The sequence below is a fragment of the Xiphias gladius genome, chromosome 24 (assembly GCF_016859285.1).
Source record: "Xiphias gladius isolate SHS-SW01 ecotype Sanya breed wild chromosome 24, ASM1685928v1, whole genome shotgun sequence".
Taxonomy (NCBI): domain Eukaryota; kingdom Metazoa; phylum Chordata; class Actinopteri; order Istiophoriformes; family Xiphiidae; genus Xiphias; species Xiphias gladius.
The window spans coordinates 4979596-4997366 of record NC_053423.1 but is presented as its reverse complement, the minus strand read 5'-3'; the positions used below and the strand labels follow the sequence as shown (position 1 = coordinate 4997366).

At 42.8% G+C, this 17771-nt stretch overlaps 1 protein-coding gene across 1 annotated transcript in view; it reads right to left on the bottom strand.

The window, feature by feature from the left end:
- Positions 1–933, bottom strand: part of arid1ab (AT rich interactive domain 1Ab (SWI-like)) — a 54511-nt gene extending 53578 nt beyond the window's left edge. The window contains exon 1 of the mRNA XM_040121296.1: positions 34–933. Within this exon, the coding sequence (XP_039977230.1) occupies positions 34–933 (900 nt within the window). The remainder of the gene's footprint in view (positions 1–33) is intronic.
- Between the last annotated feature and the right edge of the window lie 16838 nt (positions 934–17771).

Here is a 17771-nt window from a genome sequence, read left to right as displayed (position 1 = left end):
TCAAAGTGTGTCAGTGCAGTGTGTGAAGTTTACCTGATTTCTGTTTGGAGGTTGTCCAGTGTTTCCCGGGCTCATGGGAGGCGGGTGGTGGGTCCTTTGTTGCCAACCCGGATGGACCCCACCATACTGACTGCTGCCCATGTCTCCTGTTCCCTTGTTGGCCCCGTCCTGATTGTTATAGTCTCCTTGGGGGTAATTCGGGTAGCTCCTGGCAGAGCTGGGGGATGTCAAAAGCTGATTTAAAGTTGGCGTAGACGTAGGTTGTTGGTTTCCCATGTTATACCTCTGATTATTATAAGAGGCAGCCATAGCTGAGGTTCCTCCTGCTGGCTGTTGCTTGCCTGGCTGCCCCCCAGCCGCCGGAGGCTGGTTGTTACGCGGGGAATTCATGGCCCCGTACCCTTGGCCCTGATAAGAAGTCCTGTTCTGGAACGGGCTGTAGTTGTTATAATGGTTGGGGTAGCCGTGTTCGTGTGAATTAGGGGGGTAAGAGTCCATCATGCTCGGCCCCGATGCAGCTGCCATGCCAGGGCTTTGTTGTCCGCCATGTTGATGAAAAGGGGCCCGGCTGTAGTGCTGGTTGTAACCGTAAGGAGGTGGAGGAAAGGGGCCCGGGTGGTGGTGTCCCATCCCGGGATGGTTATTCCCTTCGGGCCCGCCTGTATCATTCTGATTACTGCTATTATTATTTACCCTGGGCAAATTCCCGTTGCCGTTCTTCATGTCAGAATCCCCTCCTCCCCCAGCATTTCCAGCGTCGGTCCCGTCCTGCAGCTCCTTCTGACCAGGAGATCCGCCGTCAGGTCCCGGTTCCTTATTTTCATGTTGTTTCTCCCCCGGTACCGACTCCTCCTGTGGGTCCCGATCCGGCTTTTTGAGTTCGGATGGCGGGCTAGTGTTGAGAGTGGCGACGCTGGCGACCTGAGCGGCCATGATATCCCTCTCTCTCTCTCTCCCCCACTCTTTCTCTACCTCTCTCTCTCAGCACGGCGACTCACTCACAATCAAACTCCGAATAACCATTGAATATAAATACAATTATATTTATATCAACGTACCCGTTGTCCCGGTTCATTCCCCCCTTTGCCCTCCGCCCGGACCGGTATCCGGTAATCCACTGCGACTGCGTTTAAAGTTAAAACAGAGAAGGGGAAAGTTTGTGAAAGAAAAAATATATAAATACAGAGCCAGGGAAATGAATTTCACCGACACAAGTGAGTGTGTGTGTGTGTTGGAGGGGGGGGGCTTCTGTTACAGAACGAGAGCGCGAGCTAGAATTCAACCAAACCAGCACGAGGCTCCGCGAGACACAGCCATCTTACCGACCTGTCGCGAGAAAATAAAAACTCGGCACGGAATCCATAGTGAAAACTGGATCTGGAATGCGCTGACTATCTAATAACAACATTGTTTCTACCAGCCAAGAGCCATTAATTGTAGGTCTAATGCGCTTTAAACTAAGCTCGTACATAAAAACGTCGTCGCGTTCGAAAAGACCCGTTTGTTAGCATAAAGTACCAGTCATTCGGAGACTAATTAAGTGCATATAAGTGTATAGTTTATGTTAAAGAAGATACACAGCAATGGGCTGTCTGTCAAATTATGTGAGTTTATTGCGTTATTGAAGATTTATATTTTATACATTTTTTATAAATTGTGCTTTATATGAGTTACGTTATACGTAGAAAGACATACGCTGTTCAGTACTAGTGCAATTTATTGTTGAATGCTACTAAATCATATTAATAGTATTTGCTATGTTATAAACTATGACTGTTTAATAGCTACATAGCTGTTTCTGTCCTAAAAAGGAAATATAATTTCAGTGGCCAAAATGACCAAAGGGAATCTGGCATATATAACTTAAGTTGAATTGTGTTTTAAATAGCCATATGATTTCATTTACAAGGTCTCTGTCTAACGCTGCTAAATGCAACAGACTTTCTGTCTACAGTTTTATGTTATCAAACCATCAAAAGGGCCCTTTCTTTACCATAGTGTTCTGCCTTGAAGTCAACCATAACTATTCAACCATTCTGAATACAAATTTGCCTCATGCATGAGTTGTGTGTTCCTCTTTGTTACATGAATTTGTGCACTTTATCATATTAGCTCGTTAAAGGAGTGGAACAAAATAGGCTACAGTGTCATCTTCTGTTAAGAGTGGGCTAATGGGTGGAAGCGGCTTCCTCCATGCCGCCTCCATGTGTGGACGGCAGCAAATGAGAGAAGTGAGTACCGCGGAGGAAAGTACAGGAAAGCATGAAATTACAACCTGTGCATGTTTGTGTAGTTTGTGTGTGTGTATGCGCGCGCGGGGGGGGGGGGTGATAGAGAGATAGAGAGAGAGAGGAAGAGAGGATAGAAAATGAAGAAGGATGGGGGATGGCCAGTCACAAAGCAGGAAGTGAAGATACAAAAAGAGAAACAGTGTCGGTGGAAAAGTGACAGTGTATAGGACACTGAAATTCAGCACATCACATGTTGTCTTTTAAAAGTCAAATCCCACGCCAACACACACGAGAACGAGGAGAGATTTGGAGAAAGCACAAAGTCGCCCCACACAATTAATAGGAACAGACACCCTATGTCTCTCCACCACTCTCTCTCTCCCCACCCCCTTTCTTCGTGCTCTCTGCCTGCCTGCCTCGCGCTCCCCTAGCAGCAGCAGCAGCAGCTTTCGCGCAGCCTTTAAATGCAGTAGGACATTTCGCTTTTACGCCTCGCGTAAGACATGAGCGACTCCCACGTAGTAAAATTGAACCATTAAATGTGAAAGGGAAGTCGGAAATATCTTACTACAGGATAACTTAGTTACTGAGATGCAGTGTAGTTTAGAATGTGGTTGGAGAGCGCGAAAATTGTCTCATAAATACACACAAAAAACCTTAGCAAAACACATTGATGTAGGATGCAAAATAACATTTAAGGCTATGGTGACATTAGCTACACATTAAAAAGACAAATGGATTGTTATATAATTTAGTAAAACAGTGTCATGTTCGACACAAGAACATACCAAGACTACAGATTGCTAGAAAGTATTTACAGCAATGTGAAAATGTAATAAAAATATACCAATGTATGAAATATTTTCTGTTTTGATAAATCAACTGCCCATTTATTTTTGACATTTATTCTTATATAAATATTGTTTACATTGTTTTGTATCAAAAGGTATTGTGTTTTTTAGCTGCATGACAGGCAAAAATGCACATTTTTGCAAGATCCCATAGACATGCCCGACTTTTATTTTTTCCCTGTAAAGTATCTTTGAGATATAAAAAATGAGCAGCAAGTTGAGAAAACAAATGCACACTTTTGCAGTAGCACAAAGTTCAATATTCCCGACCAGAAAGCACTTGAATACTGCGACATCGTGTATTCCCGAGGCTCGGGTGCAGCCCGTGAAGGCAGCATCACCGCTTGCAAAAGCAGCAGAACTTTGCTATGTGAATGTGGGGGATGGGAGGCAGCAGCTCCCTGCACTGTTCAGCCCTTTCTCTCTACAATGCGGGGCTTTCTGCTCACATTGCTCACTCAGTCCGTGGAAAAAAAAAGATGCCGTGTTACTTGAAGTTTCACTTCAAGTAAAACATCCAACAAACATACTCAAATGTATTTAAAAGCTGCAAGGACAGCTTTTGTATGTTTAATGACGGGGAGTATGCAGGGTGGAGGGGGTCAGCTCAGTTGCTGCCTGCTTATATAGGCTAAGGGATGAGTGTGTGAGTGTGTGTTAGCAGAAAGCGCAAAGACAAGGCTGTAAGGGAGGAGGGGGTAGGGACCTTCTTTTTCTTTTTAGCATAAACTTGCTGTTTATTATCAAGGGGTGCAGTCTCTCTTCTCCTCTCTTTCATATTTATGAAAAGAGCACTACAATCTGCTTTCCATGCTCTGTTTTTTGTGGTCTTATTTTAGAAGTGCCCTCAAAATGCGCTGTATTTTCAACGCTCACCTTGAAAAATATTTATCTGTTGTTTAGCTGTCTGCGTGGCTCTGTGGAGCTGCAAAGTGACTTTAAACCGCAAAGATCATATGGTATGTTAAATCTCTGTGGGAGAGCAACAACATGATGCTAAAGACCTCCTGTGCAGAGTGTCATGCATTTATTTATGTGTTTCTTGTTTTACAAGGATATGGTGTTCTCTAAAATGCCATGCTGCCTGTCCAGACAAGCTCAACAGCAAGCATGACAACCTCCTTAACACCAAATTAATAGGGACAGTGTGATTGTTGAAATTGATATAACATGGAAAGCAGAGTCTTTTACTCTGAAATACTCACACTGAATCAGAAAAAAGGCCACCTACAGTAGTTTATGGTTGATATTGCTGTTCATATGCAGTCACTGTACTATAACTGTTACCGCCCACAGATGAAGAATGACTTGACAAAAAGTGTTACCATGAAAACTTCTCACTGTAATTCTCTGTCATAATCCTGTCTGGCTCACGTAAAATAGGATTCACACTTCCCACATGATCTCATAGTATTGCGCCCTGTGTCCGTCTTTTGTCTAATTCAGAATCACTCTAACAAAGAAGAAAATCGGAACTTATTTACAGCTTGTTGCACAAATGCTGTCTGGACTCTGTCACATTGGTCTCTTTGCTCTAGTGTGTGTTGAGGGAGAGGCAGGAGGGATGGTGGAGGGGGTCATGTGACACCCCCCATCTGTCCCAGGATGATGATTTAAGAGTGTTTACTTGTGCCCCACCACCGCCTCCCTGTGAGGATGACCATGATGCATCACCTTCGGCCCGATGCCGTGGCTTCCCCAGCCATCACCAAGGCAGCAGCCTGGACTTCATCCAGGAGCCCTTTTTGTAATCATTATTAAACTGATATCAGGGGTTGATTAGAAGGAGGGAAAAGAAAGTAACAATAGAAGCAGTGGTGAAAATCTCCATTTAAGGATGCCCACATTTAGTGGGAGTTCATTATTCGTGTCATCAAATCTAGTTATAAATGCAAAACAAAAATTTCAGTGGACAGGCTAGGGCCATAAATATTTTACTAACTTAACTAAGCCAAAATATTCTATTTCTGTTAATCTTTACTTTGATATTCTTAAATATGCATTTTTAATGTTGTAACTTTCTTCAATTAATCTCAGCTTTGGACAGTAAAAGTGTCACTCTTGTTAACTGATGACTGATCATTCAGGAGTTTTTCTTTTATTTTAATCCCTTGGGATCCAGTCTGGGAATGGAGCCATACAATCACCAAGACAACCCAATAATGTGGTGTGGAATTTCCTAACAAGAGTGGAGTTGAATTCAGACACTCACACACACACACACATACACACATACACACACACACACACACACACACACACAGACACGGATTCACGGTACACGCCCACGTGTACAATAGTCAAACACAGCCCATACCTGACAATAGTGCACACACTGGGAATTTATGGCCCTCAAGAGTCCGTCATTAACGCACACCCGCGCCAAACATCAGTGGCAGTCCCACACTGAGGTTATCCTGGCCACACACATGAACACTAAAACAACCCACACACACTGTCACAACAGTTGGGCCCTGTCCAGATGGTTGCCAGGCAGCAGTTCAACGCATAGTCTAGAGTGTGTAGAGGAAGGAAGTGCCACTTTGTGAAGTGCAGTGGGCATCCGGCTTTGTCCCAGATGTTGTGTGTGCATGTGTGGAACCTGCCATTTAAACTTACACCTGACAAACACACCCACTGCTTTGTAAACAGTGTAGAAATAAGGAATGTGCAAAAGAAGTCCTGCATGGTTTCCTAAAGGGTTCCTTAATAAATGCGGACAATCAGTTTCCTATTGGCTTTAAAAATCACAGTGTCTCCCCACAGTTAGGGCCTCAGTATACGTTTAATCCAAACATACAGCCTCGATAGAGGAAAGAATATTAAAAAGCACTAGTGGAATTATACCACTGCCTTATAAGGTCATATTTCAGATTAATCTTTCAGCCATTGTTCTTACCTGATTTGATCAAATGGGATCAAACTTTTTACAAGCCACAGCTCACCCTGAACTGCTTAGCAGACATTCAATCAGTTGCTCCTCTCTCCTTGTATTATTCTCTCCCAAGCAATGAAATCCTCCCTGTTCCTTAGGTGAAAATAGACTGAGGGACCTCAATGCCTTACGACAGGCTTTCAAATCAAAGCAGATTGGACATACTCAGGTTACACCGGAGCACCTTTATCTACCTTTTTTGTGTGGGTATGATAATTTGCTAGGGGCCATTTTTTTTTTTTTAAATCTCCAAATTCATGAACGCCACACAGTCACATCATTCAGTCACTGAATTCTAAACACTCCATTTTCTCACAGTGTGTTCAAGTGAAGTGAAGGAAGAACCCCCAATTCCAACAAAGCCAGGCAAGGTTAAGAGCACTCAAAATTATGGTATCCACCCTGCAAGGACATAGAAGTGCTCACTCTCTTTTCAGCAGGGATGAAAAGAAACTGCGTGGGGAATCATCTCGGCAGTAAGGGAACTCATCACCGCAAGCATACTGGGAACTGCTCCATTGTGGGTCACGGAGCCCAGTATGTTAGCTTCTCTGTGACTGACAAACAGTCCCATCCCTGTAAATCACAGAGAGCAGAGAGAAAGACCATGCAGGGGGTTTTCAGGGAAAAACACAACAATTGCCGCTCAAAAAAAAGTACTCTTAAACTTACAACTAGAAATCTAGATTTTAGTGCTCTAAACCTTTGAACTTATTTTTATTCCTCTACAAGTCGTTAGGGCCGGTCAGACGGAAAGTTATCCATATGTCTTCAAAAGAAGGCTAACATGCTAGCAAGCTGGGAATATGCTAGCACTAGTCCATCACAGCTGCTCCTCACGCCTCTTTCTCTTTGCTCTGTACAGCGCTGTGGATTGTACGTGATTTCGCACGACTAAGAGTTATTGAGGAGTGCGAAATAAGCTCTCTGAGTTAGCTAGCTGGATAACTGTCGGCTAGCTCGTTCGCTATTGAGACAACACGTTCACGCAATTCATTCAAAAGATGTACCAACGACGGTGTGATCAAGCCTTCACACAGAGCTTTGTAAAAATATCGCTTTGCTTAAGGCTACCTTTATGGAGACCCAAAGTGTTAAAAAAAACTTATGACAAATTATGAAATAAATGATGATATGAATAAACACAATTCATTTTTATTTAACTCCAGTAGTTTTTATTTCAATGTCCTTTTGTAGAATAATGTACTGTTATTATTTCATGACTACTCTTTGTCTGTCAGTCAAGATAAACAGAGCAGAGCCAGTTCTGTGATTGGCTGTCAGCTCCTTTAGACCAAAGCAACAGCCGATCACATAACAGATTCTGCCCTATTTACTTCTGTAAATGATAAAATACAATAAAACAGCTCTCAAGAAAAATTGGCATTGTGACAAAAAACCACTGGGAAAAGGGCATTTTGAAATAAAATTTGCTGCAATTACATAAAATTGATCTGCAGTAACATTCCACAATAGGAAATGGAGTTTCATAAATATATCAGATTATTTCAAAATGTGGGCCTTATATTTTGTCTCGATTTTTTCAAGTATTTATTTAAGTAATTTTGAATAACTATGGTCTGCACCTATACAAAATCATTTTAAGGTTTCGAAATGCTGTAAAAATAGTATTTGTTCCTGCACATCATTAGTAATTTGAGAATTTTTTTATGTTGTGATAATAGATTGGGCCTTTAGATTCTGTTCATACAGTACATTTGAACTAGAAAGATAGACTAGGCTATGAATATTTAAAACTATAACTCAACCAAATATGCATGTTTGAATTAGTGATTCAGAAGCCATAGGTTTGCAATCAATGTTGGCAGTCTGGGGACCTGCGTTTGTTTTGAGGTGAAATAGCTAACTGTAATGCAAACGTGATGAACAGCACCATGGGCTGGCAGAGAGATGGACGAAATTGACATGTTGAAAACGGAGTGATTAAGTTACCTGTTACAGAACAGCCCCTGAGCATACATCAATATGAAGTGTGGCAGGCTTAGAAGATGAATTGGATGCGAATGAATGGATGTGAAAAAAAGAATTGCAAGAAGCTGTACTTATCCCGCACACAAAATAGAGTCTATGTAGAAACCAAAGGAGCATTTTATGGAGAAACTATTTTCTGTGTAATATCAGTATGTTGATACAAGGCATTATATTGAAAAACAGCTGATGTAATTCTCTCCCTGGGCCGCTGAGATGCTCAAGAGACCAATCTTCTCATATATTGAAATTGGGTGTATTTCAGCTGTTACCAGCTGAATCATTTTCTTGTCCCACTCTTTTAGCCTATTGTTTACAGATGTGCCTCTTGTTGTGCCTGAACTCTTCCCTCTTATGGGGGCTGATGTTTGTGCTGTTTCAAGCATGAGTGCCTTAACTTACAAAAGGTAACGATGAGGTGAAATTGAAAAAAGAAGGGAACACATTAGCATAGCAGTGTGATGTGAGATAGGTCGTGGAGTCGATGTTGAAACAGCAAGAGAGTTCTGTTTGAAGGAGGATAAACACAAACAGAGGCTGTCAGGGAAACATGTGGAACAACCTTTGGCATATAAAATGTAATGTTTGCAAGGTGACAACATCAGGACAGAATGGGTTTGATGAGCAGAAAGCTATACGGACCAACAGGGCCTCCAAGAGCGGGCACTTATGTGGACTTAAGGATGATCCAAGTGCCCCTCTGTAGTGATGGGAATTGTCCCCATGTGTGGCGGCACACTTCAGGAATGACCTTTTGCTTCCCTGCTAGGACAGCAGGTGGGGGTGAGGGGGATCCTGTACCACCCACTGGTAAACTGTGAAAACAAAACTTTATCTTGGCTCTGTGGGGAGGCTATAAGATAGGGGACTACAAGACTCTTGAGGGCAGAAACTATTCTTTGGGGTTGATTATCAGAGTGAAGACTGCAGGGCAAGGTTGAAAATGGGGTAGTACTGGCTGGGGGTCAGATCTCAAATCTTTGCATTGAAATGCTGAGGACATTCAGCTGTAATTGTTCTTTTGCTGTAATTCTGGGTGACACACCTCCAAGCTGAATACCAAGAAAACAAACCATGAACGCTAATGTGTTGCAGCTGCCACCTTTTTCTCCATGCATGACGAGGGAGGAGGATGCTGAGATTAACGAACCAAATCTACTATAATGTCTGACAATAAAGTAAAACGAGGCTGTGTGTATGACTTTCCAGTTTTTCTCCATCTGTTGCCAGTCGAGTTGATAAAACATAATCCACGGTTTCCTCTGAATTTGATATGAGAGCTTACGATTTGGAACGCATCATTTGGATCATTTAGGATTTGGATCAGGTTCACATTTGAAGAGGGTATTTGAACCAGAACCTTAAGAGACACTGCTGGGCACAGCTCTTGCCAAATAGGGCATTTATAAAAGGTTGGCACAGACCCTACAGAGTGAAGCCTGGCAAAGGCATGATGCCCACATCATAGTGCCAACCAAGGGTTTTGTTTGGCATGTGTCTCTGTAGTATGGCTTGTCTCCTCCAGACAACTGGCCCAAACACAACTTAGCATTAGGTTACAAAAGCATTACAAACTGAAAGTGATTCATTAAAAAGCTCTCAGTCTCTGCGTGAGATGAGAGGTGCAAGAATGAGGCTGAGTAAATAGCATACAGCAAAGGTGGAAAAAATTGTGGACATGTTCTACGTGACTGTTAGTCATGTATGGATTCACAGTATCAGTGAATGAAATGTGTTTTTTTTTTCACTTTATACTCAGTATTGCACAGAAAAACAGGTGAGGAAAACTAAACTAAATACACTATATCTCCTCAATTATGAACTCAGAGTGGCAGTGTCTTTTTCATAAACCTTATTACTTGAGGATTTAGCTGAATGCCTCTCCAAGAAATTCTGATATCCTTTGTTTTGATAGCAGCAGGCGCCACATATGCAATCCTCACCGAGACTGTTACAATAAAAAGGGCTCTAGGAACATAGTCAGGGACAACAGTAATGCTTAATTTCAGGTACCAAGGAGAGCAATTTCTGTCCTGCTACTGTACAAATCAAGACAGTGGGGAAAGAAGGGCAAAATAACTAAAGTAATTTATTCTGTCTCATTTTGACCTGCCAGGAGAGGCCTATTTTAAGAGAAAATAAAAAAGAGGGAGGAGGTGCTGGAGACAATGCATTTTAAAGGAGGCTCTTCCCCCAGTGCGCCTTTATTTGTCAGTCAAACCCAGCAATGTAAACACATATTAAGGGGGAAGACAGAGGGGTTTCCATAGCCACAGTTTTAAATGGCACTGTCATTCTATACACAGTACCCCCCCCCCAATACCCCCCCACCCTCCTTTTTGCATTGTTATTTATTTGCTGTTGTGTTAGAAGAATTCCGGTTGTGCAAAAAGCGCTGATAGCGAAGCGCTGGGAGGCTTGGCTTGCGCTATTTCCACTGCAAGAGAAAGCAGAGACAGACAGAAGAGGGCCCAGCAGACTGAGAAAAAAAAAAGCATACAAGGCCGGTTATGCAGAAACACAGATTTAATGTAAGGCTTGGCTCTCTATTATAAGCAGGGGAGAGAGGAAAAAGCTGGTCTGGACTGGCAGGAAGAGGGAGACGGAGAGGTGAGGAAGAAGAAGCAGAATCTCACCCAGCAGCCCAAGGGATGTCTGTTACCCCCGGATGGAGCACTCAGAGGAACTTTGGAAAGAATTCAGTCCAGTAGAAGTCACTGGCCTTGGGCTGAGCGGACCGTCTTTCTGGGAGGGACTTCTCAGAGAGGATGGTACCCCTATTGAAGCTGCTCCTGCCCCCTCTTTGGGTAAACAGTGCTATAATACACTGAATTAACAACACAAGCCCTAGGGAAATCAGATCTCTCTACAATAAATTGGCAACCCCACTCCCCCATCCCACCACCAATGATTTTTATGGTTTCAAGCTATATAACACAGTTTTTTATTAAATCATGTTTACTGGAATCATGTGCATACCCTTGTCTTAGCTGTATAGCTATTGAGTTGTGATTTCAGATGTGCCCTGTTTTCCTTTTCGGTGAATTCATTGCATGATATTTCATAAGCAGTTATTGATTGTAGCTGAGGGCTATAGAAATTCAGGACAGCCCTAGGTTTATATGTCTGTGTAGAGGAACTGTATTACAGCTTTAAATACACGTAAAAATGGAATCTGGTTACTGTCATTTGTTCAAATATATCACTACCGGCTGTTCAGGTCATCGGTTGCCTATGTAGCTGAGCTTCTCCCTTGGAGGTCTTTACTAGGGCAATACACAAAACATCAAGCATGTAGACAAGAAAAAGTGTTCATCAACACAACGTGCGGTGTGAAAAGGGGATATGATTCGTGTCGAGCCACATTAAAGAGTTCTCCAAAACCTCTGATTCTGTTTGTTCTGTCGCCTCTGCTGGAGACCAGGTAGGAACCCCTTAACTGTGGCTTCTCACCCGCCGCTTAATCTTACCCACAATCACATTCAGTGACAGGCGCACAAAGCTGTCCGGCAAGCCCAACAAGGCTCTGCTATTATGTAACCATGGACAGCTGGGCTTTCAAGGGAGGGGTGAACCCCCATCCGTGTGGCAGCACTTTGTGTCAACCAGACGTGACAGTCAAGAAAGCGCCTGGGTAGAGAAAGGGTATTATCAGGCCAGGCAGAGGTACAATACAATCCCAATAGCAAATGCATTGAGTGATGGAGTCCAAATCAAAACAGCATTTGCACAACACCAACATGTCCTCCAAATCCTTTATCAAATGTCATGTAACAAACTGTATCTGAGTGACACTTGATAACACGTGCTGGGCCATCAGTAGCCTATAATGTTATTACAATCAAGAAAATATAAACTAAAATCTATATATATTCGTGGCATCACAGTTCCTCCCAGGGGTAACAGATATTGTAGCTTTCTATGTTGCAGAAATGGATGAGAGGATTCTATCTCTTTTAAGTGCACCCGAAAATGTTCTTGGTTGAATTTCAACCAACTGCACCTCAATGCAGATTCCCATGTCCTTAAAATTGTGGGAACAGGCACATGTGCATGGTTTGAAGTCTCCTCGCTCCAAAAGGGGGGTGATTTCTCCCCATTGTTTTTCTTAATATGTCGTTTCTTTGAAATGGTGGCACATGACACTGAACACAGAGGCACCCAAATGTTTGATTAAACTGTGCATCGCCTCCCATTAGGCCGGCATCTCCAAATGGGTCTTTGATGCTCTGAACACACAGTGGAGCCAAAGGACCTGGAATAGCCGGGGATAACTGACAGACGGTGTGTTGATTTTGCTACCCTTTCCAAATAATTCCTTGTTGTTCCAGGGAAGAATCATTATCAGTGGCGGTATTCCAGGGGAGACAGACTGAAGAGATTGCACAGGATGTGGGCCGCCGTCTAGATACTGTAGATCTAAACATGTCTGTGGTCACACGGACCTGGCCTTCAACATGCTCTTAAGCCAAACTGGCTCTGGCTTTGTTATATGCCTGCATATAACAGAGCCAGCAGCTCAGCATGCACATAAGCTTGTTTATGACATCCAAAATTAATGACTGACACTTCTGTTTGTCCATAAAATCCTTGATGAGGTTAAACTTTTATGAAAGTAGACTGCTGTTTCAGCATAAAAGGATATAATTCAAAGGCAAATAGGGAAACATTACATTACGGTAAAATATAAAGCAAGTTATTTTAAAAATAAATAATATTAGGTATTAGATCATTAGGAATAACTATATATCATATTTTAAGGACCATATCAATTCTTTTGCATTTATTTTGTATAGTAATTTATGTAAACACTAAAATCTGACCAAAGCAGTTTTGTATGGAAATATGAAGAAAGCATTACATGAATTTAGAGTAAGCTTATTAACATAAGAATTAGCAAGTAGACATCTGTTGTTAGAACTATCCACTTCATCATAAGTGTTTATAGCATATGGTAACATAGACAAAACTAGGTTTAAAGTTTATAGACTCAGTGGAGGGTAGCGCCGTGCTAACTTTTCCACATTTCAACATTTCAACATGTCTTCCCTGGACTTTTAATGGTGCAGAGGCTTCAGAAGCATCACATGAGATAAAACCTCCCCATTTTACATCCGTGGGACATTTTGTGGACAGCTAACTGACCTTCGTGGCTATTCTTGACACAAGGGGTGTCCCATTTTTCTGCCCACCAGTATGACCAGTTCCACTCCCTGTGTAGATGGTGTCTAGCGCTCTCACAGTTGAGCTAGAGATTGTCAAGTCTAGATAGAGGTCATAGTACAGCAACCGTTCCCTCCAACACACAGGCACTAAATTAGCAGACAGAGGCTAAAAAAGGCATAAATGTATTAAAATATGAATCATTTTACCGTCGCACTTTGGTATAATATACTTCTAAGATGACTTAGAGTACTACTGTAGTTTACTTCTTTATTTTTCCACTTTTAAAATGTGTTTTTATTTCAGATTAAAATCAAATTCCAGTTCGGGTTTTCCACGAAGCCAGAGCCTCAATTTACTGTGTGTGCTTTCAGCGCCGCAGCACTCACTGGCAACCTTAAGGATTCCTCCGCGGCTCACTTGTGTGTGCGTGTATGTGACTCTTGTTTTATAGCCCAAAACGACAAAATTTTCACCCGGTACATCACGTAGAACAAACTGCAATAGTTCATTTTGTTCGTCTTTTCACGGGATAGTAAATATAATACGTTTCAACATCCGCAGAACAGGTTTAGGGAAGTTGGTGCACTATTTAGCCCCGGTTGTCCTAGCTTTCTAACGCATACAATACATTCCTGTGTTGTTCCGCGGTGTGACAAGGCCCTGCCTGCCTGCTGTTCCTGTAAACTCCCGCCTTGACTCAATGAGCGAGAGAGGCAGAGAGAAACAGAGGCAGAGGCGAGAGAGAGAGAGAGAGAGCGAGAGAGGGAGAGAGAGGGAGAGAGAGAGAGTGAGAGAGGAAAAGCCCTATAAAACAAGCAGGCCCACAGCACCCACATTGGAGTTCATATTCCATTATAGAGCCCACACCAAGTTTGGCGGGTATAATGAACACAGTAATCACATAATAAAATATTGACTCACACATATCAGTAGAGAAATATCAATGTAATCGACAAACCTGCCTGTGTAACAAATTATCCAGTCTTCACTGTCTACTACATTGCTAACAGACAACAAATAGAAGCTGTTGCATATTGTATATATAAACAAACAACCCCCCCCCCCCCCCCCCCCCTTCGCTTATTTGCAGGGATTTTAAACTTTTGATTGCCTTATAATGATAAGACATAATTCAATATAGTGGAATTTCTGAAGAATGCATTTTAAATTCCCAAAGTCGACATGTCCTTCAACTGACATCTCAACCTAAACTGTGGTGTTGAAATAATTTCATAACTGATTATTTTGATCGGTTTCGGTAACTAAACCTCAAAGAGGCTAATAGTAGGCTATCTAAAATAAGGCTCTCCAATAAAAAGACACTCCTTAATGTTCCTATTATATTCCTGTAGGGACTTCAAAGTACATCTGTTCCACTCAAATGTGAGTCCGTAGTACCTTTGTCTTAAAACTTTATCACGCATCTTGTCACTAAAATATTCCCATAACAAGGGTTTTATGGCTAGTTTTGTTGCTATGTGACCCGAATTTGTTATAGGATTACGTTTGTGGTTTTTCTTGGGAGCTATTCAAGAGAAGCGGCTCCTTAGTGGCTTTGCATCTTAACCATCAATTAATTTCTCACCAGGTTCTGAATTGTGCGATGTGGTTGTATGATGACCGACGCTTTCGCAGTCAGATTACATGCAAAACCAGATTCCTACTGCCCCTAAGTGACAGTTTATGGTCTTTGATTTGGTTTGGCTGGAGCTTGCCAGGCAACAAAACTACCCTGACTCCTGAACGAAACAGCCATCTGTCCCGTAGCCCGGTAAAACTGAATTAATTTGACACACGGCCTAATCCTGGAATTCAGCTGCAGATGGATTTTTTACACCAGAGTAACCAAAAAAATAGGTTACATCAAAGAGCACAGTGGACACGTCGAGACTGAGGATGAATGCACACCAAGAGCATTGTTTAGTCACACCTTCATTGCACTTGTTTAGGAAGGAAGGATGAATGCAACTTTGAAATGACAGTTCCCTGACTGAGAGAGGATGAATGAAAAACAAAGGAGAGGCTATTGTTTCCACTGACTGTAAAGCAGGTCATAGCATACTAATCCCCTTGCCTGGGCTGTTACACACTGAATGCTGGCCATTCCTTGCTATTCATATACACACACGACTATTTAGAACCAGAAGAACACGTGAGACATCAGATTCAAAGGTATAAGACTAGCTACAGCCAAGGCTGAAAGATGCACAGGGGATTGTAGCACTCAGGTGAGCGGGCTTTGACCAAGCTCATGTCCACATGTCAGTGACCTTTTCCCATACAGATTACCCCACTGCCCTTGACCTGTGGCAGGCTGAGGGCAAAGCCCTTTGGCGTGGAAGACAACCTCTCCTTCCAGTGTCTCCCAGATTTATCCTTCCTTCTTCATGCCTATTAAACCTACAGGGATTGTTTTACCCTCCGATTCACGGGGCCACACAATACCTATTGAGAGAGAGAGGTCAGAGGCTCACCACTGCGACCCGACTGCGGGGGCTTTTTGTATGGAGCCAGGCTTGTATCCCATTCTCCACCCTGGCTCAAATCGTGTAGCTGAGCACCAGACACACTTCTGGGCTCACACTAAATCAGCTTGAAAAAGGGTGCAAGAACAATGGAAACAGAGCTGATCATCTGGCTGCTGTCGTTTTCCTTCCGTTGTGGGGTTAACTTGGATGGTTCACACTTTTTTCCCCTTTTTTTTCAGTGATATTACACCAATGCTGACGCTGACAGATCTACTAATACTGCCATGGTGTCAGACACACTTCCAGGCTATGTCACTGTCACAGCTGGTGAAAGTGCCTGCTAACCTACACGCTCCCTTTCGTCTCAGATGTTGTCTAATGCTCATCGGGGTCATAAGGTGTAGCGTGGTGATTAGGGCCCCTTTGGTTTACCTGCAAAATGAATAACATCAACTAAGGCGGTGTCTCTCTCTTGGTGTGGGAACTGTGAACTCATTAACGGCTGTTGTGTTCAAAATGTGAAAAACCAGCAGAGAAATGTGTGATTTCCTTATTTTCCTTTATTGGCAAAGAGGGGGACGATAATTGGCAAAGAGGGCCAGGAGGAAAGGGGCAGATGTTCTTTAAGTGCTATGAGAAGGCAACTGGACTTGCTTTAAGTTCTTGAAGACGTTTCGCCTCTCATCCGAAAGGGGCAGATGCTATTTTCAGTGTTGATTGTTTCCAATAAGATCCTTTTTTAATTATTACGCCAAGCTATTCTTGATTTGGAAATTGCTTTGACAGCAAAACAAGAACGTCTATCTCAGTCTGAGGAATGATGATAGTGTATGAGGAGCAAAACGAACAAACAGCTCCCTCTTTTATGCCAGTAATTAAGGCAGCAGTGGATGGAAAAGTGTGGGAAAAGAAGCAGAAAGAATAGGAGAGGGCTGGTTCAGGACTGCCACCTAGTGCTACAGCAAGCGTAGTGCAGGATAAGACATGCACAGTGCTTTGTTTTAAGTATTTTTCTGTAGTTATACTGTAGTATGGATTGAGTAGGATTGTGCAATGATATTATGCACAGTGGAGACTCTGGCAAGAATTGAACCTCTCACAGAAATCCCAGTCACCTTTCCTGAACCCTACGCTCGCTCTTCATCAGTATGTGAAAGCACCGACTAGCAGGATCTCCAGGATCTCTCATCTTTTATGCTATGAATGGCAAAAATAATTGAATAGGGTGACCCACACTTGGCAGCTGAAGTGGAGGATGGATTCTGATCCTTGTAATAAGTAGGACTCAATAAGCTCTACAGGAAGCCCCAGCTCCGCTCCAGCAGGAGGAGGACTGGGTCAGATTAAGGTTGAGGAGTTTAATTATGAACAAGGAAATGAAGTTCTCCAGATCTCTGGCTCATGGGATAATTTTAGCTGAGAGACGGCAGCGGGTGTCTCGGGTCTGTCTTTCTCTCTGTCTGCGTGCTATAGCTGAAGCATCTTCTGCCACTCCACAATCAGAAGCCTCCTGAGGGATGAGGAGGGGGTTGTGGGATGACGTGGGAAGGAGGGAGTGGGGGTGTAGAAGAAGTAGACTGGGATGAAGTGCCACTTAGGATATTGCTTCAAGGACTGCTCTCCTTGTTAAACTCATTGCTGTGGGCATAAATATAGCCAGGCGTCAGATGATTTATTGACACGCGCTCCCTCTCCTCCTTCTTCCTGCCTAACAAGCCTGTGGACAAATGAATTGTCGAACTGGAGGAATTTTGCCTTGATTTACACTCAGTTCCCCGTGCCTGTGGGAAATAGTAGGGGAAGGGGCTGAGTGTGCGAGTGTGTGTGTGTGTGTGTGTGTGTGTGTGTGTGTGTGTGTGTGTGTGTGTGTGTGTGTGTGTGTGTGTGTGTGTGTGTGTGTGAGAATGACAGACGCAGTGTGTGCAGTGAACTTGAAGTAGGAATGATAGAAGTTGGAGGATGTAGATATTTTGTCAACCAAATCAAAAACACAAAACTTCATTGACTATTAAGTGTTCTTTTTGTCAAACTTTATCAGTTTTAAAGGGGAACCGCACCAGTTTTACACATAAAGGTAATTTCGTCTTGACGAGAACTATTCAGTGTCATCTGTGCTTCTGGAGGAGCTTTG